The following is an 11,665-nucleotide window of genomic DNA, read 5'->3' as shown; positions in this document are numbered from 1 at the left end:
AATTACTCCTCCCTGGATTCTAAAATCCATTCGCCACAAGTGTCCTAATCCTTCAACCGCCCAGAAAATTAAAGCTTATCTATCTTATTTTTATAACATAAGCAAATGATTTTCTTGAATTTAATAAATTCAGACAAGAATTTTTCAAAATTAAGATTATTTAATTTAGCCTGCCTAATAAATGAGGAGTGGATTCTCAGAGTAATTATCCATGTTTAGAAAAAAAAGTTGCCGTATTTAACAGGTTATAATTAGCAGTATCTTAAACAAGAAATTAAGGCCTTAATAAAAAATATAAATAGTTATTTTCAAACAACTTGTGTGTGGTATGTTCAGTCATATCTTCTTCTTTGTTCTTTAATTTTTATTTTTTTTCTCCTTTTCAGGGGACTTGAATTTTGGAGCCAAGAAAACATTAGCAAAGAATAACATGAAACAAGAACCACCACCCCCGTCGCAGCACCACCGGAAGAGACTGATGGTTTCTGCCCTACAGAAGTTCGGTAAAACTATCGCTTATTTTCTCCTTCTCCTACTGACCTACTATCTAGGTTATCTATCTGCAGCCTCTTCCACCTCGAACAAACCTACTTTATTATCAAGAATTCCCGTAGAAACTATCCCAGCCACCACCTTCAGATCCTCCACCACCAGCTCCGCCGCCCCAGTAGTTGACCACAACATCTTTTCAATTCAGTGTATCGATCCAGTTATCTCGGAAAAAGTCCGCCAAGCAGTTCTTGATCGAGTCTTCCATGGCAAGTCCCCGTGGCAAAACTTCCCCCCCGCGCATGTTAGCACTCTTCTCCGCCAGAACCGGATTAAAGGGTGGGGTTCCACCGGTGCAGTCTTCGAGAACCTCATCCGGCGAGTGAGGCCCGAGACCATAATTGAGGTGGGCACTTTTCTTGGTGCGTCGGCTCTTCACATGGCGAAGTTGACTCGTCAACTCGGTCTCAAGACTCAGATACTCTGCATTGACGATTTTCGGGGCTGGCCCGGGTTCTTGGAAAAATTCAGGGACATAAAAATGGTAAACGGAGATGTTTTGCTCATGTACCAATTCATGCAAAACGTTGTTTATGCAAATGCCACTGAATCAGTCCTTTTCATGCCATTCTCCACCGCGTCAGCTCTCGATAAACTCTGTGAGTGGGGCGTGTCCGCTGAGTTGATTGAAATCGACGCGGGTCATGATTTTCACTCGGCATGGACCGATATAAACAAGGCCTATAAGATTTTGAGGCCCGGTGGTGTCATTTTTGGGCATGACTATTTTACTTCTGCGGATAATAAAGGCGTTAGAAGAGCGGTCAACATGTTTGCTCGACTCAATAATCTCCGAGTCCAACTCGATGGGCAGCACTGGGTCATCAATTCGAAATAACTCGTTACAAGTTATTAGTTATTCAAAATTTTTTTGGAAACTTTAGTACACAAAATTGAACAATATTACCGGAGAAAGGTTGAAAGTCAATTTTTTTCTTTCTCAAACTAATTAAGGGTTTGTTCATTTGACCGTTAGAGAGAAAAATGAATCTCACTCATAAATGCAGAAATTAAAAATGACGGCTAACTTAAAAAGGTAACGATCAAAAAATTGGAACCAAACGGGGGCTAAATATTTCGAACTAGTGTAATAGTTAAATTTTTTTCCTTCCTAAACAATATTTCGAACTAGTGAAATTAAATAAATAAAATTAAACTATGACATTTGGAGTATTTAACTATTTACTCTAGGAGGTGGCTTTATCTTGAATGAGAAAATGTATTCCAGTATACTAAACTATGTCATTATCAGTCTAGTCTAATCTAGAAACAAATTAAATGTACAAGTACAGAAAAAACTATATGAATGTCAACTTAATCTAGAATAGGGAATAAATTATAAAATTTGCCTACATTACCTGCAGACAAAAAATGATTAATTATCTCCATCTTGCAAATTCTTATCAGATAAACCATTTCGAGAGCTTAGAACATATTTGATGATTCAACGAGACTATTGTCAATTTGGCAACACATAAGATGAGAATTTACAAAGAGTGACTTTTTACAAAGAGATGAGAGGGAAACTCGGTAAGATTTCAGAGTTATCAATCTTATGTAGGAAAGAAAAATTATCAAAAGAAGTAAATTACGCAATTGTTTGGTGAAATTAAAATTAGATTTTTTAGTAGATTGTGATAGAAGTTTTTGAAATGTGTAGTTCAAAAGTCGTGGAACCCATAAAAAATGTGATTAATATTGATTGTTTGATTTTGATTTAGATTAAAATTAGATTTTAATCAAAACCGAACATGGGCTAAGGAAAACAAATCAAGATTTATGATCTTTAATATGTTCAAGAATGGGAAAAATGTAATTATTCAAGTGTAAATAAGAAGCAATTATTCAAGTAGAAAAATAAAAATATCAAAATTTGAAGGGGGGGGGGGGGGATAAGTGTACACTTAATTTGACAACCCTCGGGCAAGCTAGCCCTCTATTATAGAGGACTATCAGCTGCCCCCAGAGCATATCCCAACTGGTAAAGATGAGGGCGCTTCAAGTTTGGCAGATCAAAGGTCGTGAGTTCAGTTCCTGGAAGGCTATTGGAAGACAGATCTTCTCCTGGAAGATAGGATTTATCCTGAAAGGCAAGAACTCTACTAGAAGGCAAGGTGTAAAGATAGGAAACGACTTGGTTGGCACTTTGGCAGATCAGTTGGGGGCTCTTGAGCACTGATCAGTTTGAGGCACAACCTGCGGTTTAACCTGTCTGCAGCTTGAGAGGTCAAGGTGTAGACTCCAGGATTTAGCCACTGTAAGGTGGATACCTAGATATAAAAAAAAAAAATAGAGGACTATCAGCTAGGGAGTACACACTTTGTATACCTACCATTTCTCGTAAAAAAATATAAATAAATAAATAGAATTTGAGGTCCCCGATCCTTTCGAAAAATGTGCCATCATGTCCTAAACTTTCTAATTTTAGTACCTATATGTCAAATCTTTTAATAAATACGCATGGGACCATCAATTGACTAAAACTTCATCTCCAAATACGTAGGTTTCGAAGGAGGAATGGTAAGTTGATAATATTTTTGGTCAATCTGCAAATATATGGACAGAAAACATCCACGTGTACTTTCGAGTGCTCATTTATTAAAAAGTTTGAATTGTAGCTGTTTAGATTAGAAGGTTTGGAATGTGACAACATATTTTAAAAAGGTTTGACGCCTCGGCTATAAATTTTCCCAAAAAATTAAAAAAAATTGGGGAATAAGAAAAATCTTACAATTTTCAATAACTTAATCTAAAATATAATACAAATGACATAGTTTTCATTTTTCATTATAAAAAAATTGGAATAAGAGCAAATTATGAAAGTAATCTAAGATAAGAAACAATTTAAATATAACAGTCCATCATATAGTAATTTTAATACATTTTATTTCATTTCATTTTATTTTTTTTATGACGGAAACCCGCAGCAGCTACCATTCGAGTGCGTACTGAGTAAATCATTGAGCTGATGTAATAGCCAGCAAGCCACGTTAGCCAGGTAAATCACACTAGGCAATCTCGGTGTGACAAACTCGATCAAGAAAGTGTTAGTAGAGGGAATCGAATTCGTGACCAAAGGTCTCCGCACTTACTTACTCCACCACCCCATGAGGGGCATTTTAATACTTTTTTTTTATATCCAGATATCCACCTTATAGTGACTAAATCCTGGAATCTACACCTTGGCCCCTCAAACTGCATACAGGTTAAATCGCAGGTTGTGCCCCAAACTGATCAGTGCTCTAGAGCCCCCCAACTGATCTGCCAAATTGCCAAACAAGTCGTTATTTCCATCTTTGCACCTTGCCTTCCAGTAGAGCTCCTGCCTTTCAGAATAAATCCTGCGTTCCAAGAGCCTTCCAGAAATTGAACTTACGACCTCTGATTTGCCAGTCTTGAAGCGCCCTCATTTTTGCCTGTTGGAATGTACCCTGTGGGGGGCCATTTTAATACATTTTATTGATTGCTGTTTAGGTGGCATAGGAAGACTTGCTATTTACATAGCATTGATGTCAATTGATTAGATAGTCAAATTCAAATTTGGTCTTAACTGAGTTCTATTGAAATAAACATGAAAATAAAATTATATCTAATGATGCATAGAAATATAAATATTTTTGAGTCACGGTGTTGAACAAAGTTTATCCGTATAGACAAAGTTCTTCAAATTGTCTATTTTTTTATTAAAAAAAAAAAAGAAAAATGAAAAGAGGACGCATCATATTGACCTGTCCCATTACCTAAACGGGATGTGGACCATTCAAACTTATTCAGAATATTTTAATTTTAATTTTTATATTTTTCACTTGAAATTGTATTTTTAAAAACAAATAATAAATTAAAAAATAATTAAATTTATTATTATTATTTTTTTACTGATAAGTTATCCAATTGCCAACTAATTTAACGTAAAAAATAAAATAAATACCATTGTCAATTAATATAAAATGAGAAACAAATTAAATATACAATTGCCAATTTAATCTAGAATAATGCTACTTGTGCATAAGCAGTTATATAATGATTTATATGCAGATAAGATGTTAAAATGATGGATGAATTTTTTATTCGATTGAAAAATTCGGACCCAATCATATTTCAACACATCATGTGTATATAAATTATTGTGTAAACATATTATGTACATGTAGCACAATCATTTAATCGAGAGTATGAAAAAATAAATAAATTTAAATTATGCAAAAACTCTATCTATGTAATTGTCATGACTCATGACAATCCAGGTTGCCAAGCTAACAAACACAATCCAATTTAAACCAGGCCCAAATATAAGCAGCCCTCACATGTCAAATTCAAACAGTTAACAGCTCTCATCTTTCAGTGTTAGGCCCAACCCATAATAATCGGCCCGAAGTCAAAAAGAACTTGTGGCAGGCCGTGGCAGAATTTTTCCAAATTTGATGCGACTGAGATTTTTACTCTCTTCTTTTTTTGTCGAATCGATAATCTTTTTGAATATATATTTTTTTGTCGATTAAAAACATTGCATTATTATTGTAATATCGACACCGGTCCTAGCACAAAGAATCTCAATTCTATAAGATTATCACTCACACTAGTCTGGTATGTTGATTGAGTATCGATATTTATGATTCTCTAAAGCTCTTCCCATGACTCATGATTGTGTGTAAATGGGATATGAAATATCACTACTCTTTATTTTAATATTGAGCAATATATAAGAGATTTTAGGTGTTCATTTATAGTATAGAACAATATCTGTAATGTCATTGTTTTATGACAATGGCTTTTGGTTAAAGTTTTGTGGGTGTGATTTTATTCATTTTTCGTATGAAGCATGAGGATGGTTTCGAGCTAGGTGCATTTTCATTTATCTTAATATTTGCCTAATGTTGGGGTGTGTATATATTTTCCAGTAACCGATCACTAAATTTTTCAGTATTCTTTCACATCTTCTTTCATTATAATTTTGATTGGTTTGCATGATTGACGTAGACAATCAACTAAGCATTTTAGTGAAAATGTTGCATCAAACACATCTAAAAATTCATATATAGAGGAACGATGGGTGGTTGGAAAGGGAGAAAGTTGTAATCCAACAAGTTAAAATCTCAAGAACTCGAAGAGTGTCTTAAAGTGAGACATTGGGAAAGTCTATGTAAAGTTTACCAATTGGAAGTGGAAGAGATTCACATTTTGAAAGGCTTGTTACAAAGACATGTTAGGACTCAAAAATCAATGCAAATATCAATCTCGATCCTATTATTACATTCACACTTCCTCTTATATCCAATTTGTATGCAACAACAAGAAGCTCCATGCTCAATTCATATATAGATGGGTTCAAGTTCTAAGAATCCAATGTGATTGTTAAGCCAATGAGATAGTCGAAAGCTTTCAAACTCGATAAGAAGTAAAAGCATAAAATTCTATGAAGTGGATAAGTTTCAAATAGCTGTCAAAATAAACAAACAAGTTTCAAGGTATTTTTATATTTGGAATTGTATTCAATTTTCACTTTTATAGTCTTTTTTTAAGTGATCGGCTTTTGTAGAATTTAATGCACTTTTATTGACTTTTGTTGATTTTTACAAAATCAATGAAAGTCTTTACAGAATTATATAGACTTCCATTTAAATATTTTTATAGACTTTTATATAATTCATTTGACTTTTGTAGATTCTCATTTTATTTTTATTTTAAAAAAAAAACAACAAAAAAAAAAAAAAAAACACACACACACACACAAACTCAACATTACAATAATTAATCTATTTTAAAAAGAATTTTAACTAAAATGATCTTTTCCATAGAAAATTTGGAGGAAACGATGAAAATAAAGGGAATGAAAAATAATATAAATTTTTTTATTTACAACTTGATCTTTATAGAAAAATGAGAAAATGATGAAAAATAAATAAGAGAGAAAAAAGGAAAAGAGAATATTAAATCGAGAACAACTATAATAACACAATGAAGAAAGCTAAAAATATTGATTTTTGCATCATGGCTTTAAGATTCATCGAACGAAATACGAAAGAAAAATATTGAAGAAAGAAAAATATTACAAATTTAGAGATATTTTAAAGTTTTTCAAAATCATGGGATTGAATAATGGACTTTTATGAGATTTTATATTTGTACTTTCTGTTTAAAAGTTAGTAAGTGAAATATTTTATAAAAGTTATTGACATTTTGAATACTCTATAACTTTTTAGTATTTTTAAAAACATTAATTTAGTATCCCATAATTTTGGGTCCAGATGTATTCAATCAATTTTTTAAGACATATAAAAGTCTTTGTGCGTCTTATACTTTTAAAAGTCCCGATGAATCAAATCAAGATTTTTAATAGTTTTTAATATAATGGGCAATCAAAATGTTGATAACTTAAAAATTCTTTGTATAATAACTATTAAGCAGAAAGTACAAATATATTATCTCATAAACAGGTTTCCATTCCCCTCCAAAGATTTGAATGACATTCAAAAAAATCAAAAACTAAAAAATAAAAAATAAAAACAAAATCTTTTAATATGTAATATTTTACTCTCTTTTATATTCTATGGACAGTCAACACTAGAGACATGCTAATATAAATTAATATTTTTCTCTCTCTTCAACCTGTTATCATCATTATCATTCTCATTTCCTTTTTCCTCTTTCTTATTTTTCATCATTTTCTCATTTTTAATATGAAAAATAAACCAATTTGTAAATAAAAATTCTTATAAATTCTCTCTCTCTCTCTCTCATTCATCAACGCCTTCAAATTTTTAAATTGAAAGTTTATAACAAAATAGATTATATTGTAATTAATTTTTTTATGTCTTGATTGCTTGTTTAATTTGATATCTTTCTACAGATTTGTATATAATTGATAATATTAAACATTGAAGATTTATTCCCCCTTTTTCCAAGGGTGTTGAAATGTTATAACTTTGTTTTGACTGTTTATTTTTCTTATTGAGGTGACTTACTTTTTTTTAATATTCTTTTGAAAATATTTTTATTGACATGAAAAAGATAAATTTGTTTCTATATTTTCGGGATAATTTGGTAATGCTGGAAAAAAAAAATTGCATTGTATTGCATAAAAAGAAAACTATACAATAAAATAAAGATGTCCAGCAAGTTATAAAGACAAGTATTGTTTACATTTTTTTTTCTTTCTAAAATAAAAGTCTTTAAAAGTCAAATGAATTATCTAAAAGTCTATATATATATATAAAAAAAAAGGTTTGTAGAATTTCATGAAAGACTTTTTTTCATTATGTAAAAGTCTGTAAAAATTAATAAAAGTTTATTGACTTCTACGAAGTCATCACTTGAAAAAATCTACAAGAGTTTTTAAAAGTCTAAATTGAATACATGCCCTTAGGTTCTTTTAAAAAATCTATAATGTGCACTACAAGACTTTTTAAGTCTTAATTGAATATAAATAGACTTATTAAATATATAAAAGTCTTTAAAACTTTTTGAGTATTATCCTTATTTGTCCCGAGAGACAGAGACTAAATTAGTTGAAAGCTGGTTATTGGTTCAAAAACGTAAGGTTTTCCTATTTTTTCAAGATAAGAAAGGATAGGAAAAAAAAAATGGTTCAAGTCAATGTTAGGGCAACAAGCGTTACGACGTTGAAGTAGCCATTATCATTTTTTTATACTTGTATTGTTCCATCAACGAAAGATTTCAATTCTTGACCCCTAACGCCCACTTTCACTGGGTCAAAAAATAATTTTTACTACTGAGAGAAAAATAGAAATTATTTTTGATAATTTTGTGACCCAAAATACCTAATTTCAATAATTTCGGAAAAATTACTTATTATTTTATTTATTTTGCAGTTGTCCTTTTATATATGTGATTAGAAGAGAATGGCGAGTTTTGGCTATATAGTAGATGAAGTTTTATTTCATTTTAAATATTCTGAGTACTTTACACAATTTCAAAGAGATGATTACACTGAATGTTGCGTGGGTCGGTCTGTCCGGGCATTTCACCATTTTAAACCACCATTATACTTAGACACTGTTTGATGCAACAAATTTTTCATGGAAGTAGAAAATTAAATTTCATTTTTCACTTTTTTGTATGTTCGATTGGCCAAATTTTCAATATGTAATATTTCACTCTCTTTTATATTCTATGGACAGCCAACACTAGAGACGTGCTAATATAAATTAGAATTAAGCTATTTGTATAATGTTAGTTAACAAACATTGTTGACAATGTTGGAGGTGGCAAAATTCGGAACAATGATTTAAAAACAGTTTTTGACAATTTAAAAAATGGATGGATATGTTAATACCAACAAAGGTTGTCATCCATTATTATACAAATAACATTGTACAAGTAGCATGATCGTATAAATTAATATTTCTCTCTCTCTTCAACCTGTTATTATCATCATCATTATTTTCATTTCCTTTTTCCTCTTTCTTATTTTTCATCATTTTCTCATTTTTAATATGAAAAATAAACCAATTTCTACTCTCTCTCTCTCTCTCTCTCCCCCCCCCCAATCGACTCCCTCAAATTTTTAAATTGAAAGTTTATAACAAAATAGATTATATTGTAATTAATTTTTTATGTATTGATTGTTTATTTAATTTGATATCTTTCTACAGGTTTGTATATACTTGATAATATTAAACATTGAAGATTTATTCCTTTTTTCCAGGGTGTTGAAATGTTATAACTTTGTTTTGATTGTTTATTTTTCTTATTGAGGAGACTTACTTTTTTTTTAATATTCTTTTGAAAATATTTTTATTGACTGAAAAAAATAAATTTGTTACTATATTTTCGGGATAATTTGGTAATGCTGGAAAAAGAAATTACATTGTATTGCATAAAAAAAAAAATCAATAAAATAAAGATGTCCAATGAGTTAGAAAGACAAGTATTATATACATATTTTTTTCTTTCTAAAATGAAAGTCTTTAAAATGAACTATCTAAAAGTCTCTCTCTCTCTCTATATATATATATATAAAGCTTGTAGAATTTCATGAAAGACTTTTATTGATTATGTAAAAGTCTGTAAAAGTTAATAAAAGTTTATTAACTTCTACGAAGTCATCACTTGATAAAAATCTACAAGAGTCTTTAAAAGTCTAAATAGAATACACGCACTTAGGTTCTTTTAAAAAAATTATAATGTGCACTACAAGACTTTTTAAGTCTTAATTGAATATAAATAGACTTATTAAATATATAAAAGTCTTTAAAATTTTAGATTGAGTATTATCCTTATTAGTCCCAAGAGACAGAGACTAGATTAGCTGAATGCTAGTTATTGGTTCAAATACGTAAGGTGTTCCTATTTTTTCAAGATAAGAAAGGATAGAAAAAAAATGATTCAAGTCAATGTTCGGGCACCAAGCGTTACGACATTGAAGTAGTTTGTATTGTTCCATCAACAAAAGATTTCAATTCTTGACCCCTAACGACCACTTCCAAATTCCAATGGGTCAAAAAATAATTTTTACTATTGAGAGAAAAATAGAAATTATTTTTGATAATTTTTTGACCCAAAATACCTAATTTCAATAATTTCAGAAAAAAATTACTTATTATTTTATTTATTTATTTATGATAATTTTTTGACCCAAAATACCTAATTTCAATAATTTCAGAAAAAAATTACTTATTATTTTATTTATTTATTTTGCAGTTACTTGTCCTTTTATATATTTGATTAGAAGAGAATCACAAGTTTTGGCTAATACTAGATGAAGTTTTATTTAATTTTAAATATTCTGAGTACTTTACACAATTTCAAAGAGATTATTAGACCTGAATATTGGGTGCACTACAAGAAATATATGTTTTCCCTACAAAATTTTTGCAGAAAAATTTCAATTTGTCTGCGGAGTTCACTTTTCCCCACAAAAAAATGTTTTGTAGGGTTATGATTTAATTCAAAAATTTCAATATTAGAGGAATTCGTGCCCACAAAAAATTGTATTTTTCCCGACAAAAATATTAGACATGTTTCAATTATTATTTTTAGTTTTAGTCCCCACAAAAAAAAATATATATTTGAAGTTAAAAAGAAAAACTAAAAAGACATTTTTTGTTAGCAAAATCCAAAAATAAAAAATCTTTGCGTATTTAAAAATCTTCTTCATTCATTCCCTGTCGTCTTCAAAACTCTTTGCCTCCAAAAGTTTTTACCCAAAATTATTTATTTCCTGCTGTCTTCAACTCTAGTTCATTTTTGCGTCCAAATTATTTCCCCCCAAAACTATTCATTCCCTTTCTTTCCGGCTTCAATTGGCACAAACTTAATTCAAATTCTTCAATTGAAGCAGTGTCTCATAAAAAATTACTCCTACAGATTTTTCTTCTTCAATCGGTCTTCAAGGTACGCCCACTAATCTTATTTATTTTTTGGTTTAAACAGATGAATTTGAATTCATTATATATGCATACATCTTGGGGTCTACGACGCCGGCGTCTATCTAAAACAACCCCCAAAATTCAAACGCAAAATCAAACAAATCCATGTCCGCTCTTTCTACGCCCTACATTTTCCCTCTATATTATTGAAAATGGCCAGGAATGGTGAAGACGAATCCATTCAAGAAGGGAGTGCAAGTGGAAGTGAGATTTGTGGACGACGATTTCCGGAGCTCCTGGTATACAGCGACCATCATCCGCCCCATTTCCAAGAAGACCCAAAAATTTACCTCGAGTTCCATACTCTCACCTCCGGCAATAACTCTACCAAGCCACTAAGGGAGGCGGTGGACTCAATTCTGGTCTGTCCAATCCTGCCACGCAAAGCACGACGACGATTTGATGTCAGCGAGGACGTTGACGCCTCCCGCAATGACGGCTGGTGGGAGGGCATTGTCATTGCTGTTCGCGATGGCGGCCACCACTTTGTCTTCTTCCGAAGTCCCCGCAATCAGATTGAGTTCGACGAGTCCTAACTCCGCCTTCATCGTGAATGGGTCTATGGCAAGTGTGTTCCGCCATTGGAAGATATAAATGATGGTTCACAACAGCAAGAACACAAGAAGTGAAATATAGGCTCAGGTATTCTTCTTGTAACGATTTTTAATTAAAGATGGGTTTGTACGTGTGAATAATTGTGTGTTAAATTATAGGCTATCGAATTCAGT

At 31.2% G+C, this 11,665-nt stretch overlaps 1 protein-coding gene across 1 annotated transcript; it reads left to right on the top strand.

Annotated features, from left to right (window-relative positions):
* The first annotated feature begins 290 nt into the window (after positions 1-290).
* Positions 291-1,515, top strand: LOC111385775. The gene has a single exon (XM_023010190.1). It carries the CDS (start codon positions 431-433, stop codon positions 1,385-1,387), a length of 957 nt encoding a protein of 318 aa, XP_022865958.1. The 5' UTR covers positions 291-430; the 3' UTR covers positions 1,388-1,515.
* The last annotated feature ends 10,150 nt before the right edge of the window (positions 1,516-11,665 follow it).

Source organism: Olea europaea, chromosome 3, assembly GCF_002742605.1.
Source record: "Olea europaea var. sylvestris chromosome 3, O_europaea_v1, whole genome shotgun sequence".
Lineage (NCBI taxonomy): Eukaryota > Viridiplantae > Streptophyta > Magnoliopsida > Lamiales > Oleaceae > Olea > Olea europaea.
Note: the sequence above shows the minus strand (reverse complement) of the source record. Positions and strands in the feature narration are given on the sequence as shown.

Bases quoted from the DNA above. Each gene is read 5' to 3' on its own strand.
- LOC111385775 (XM_023010190.1), top strand. From the start codon at position 431: ATGAAACAAGAACCACCACCCCCGTCGCAGCACCACCGGAAGAGACTG.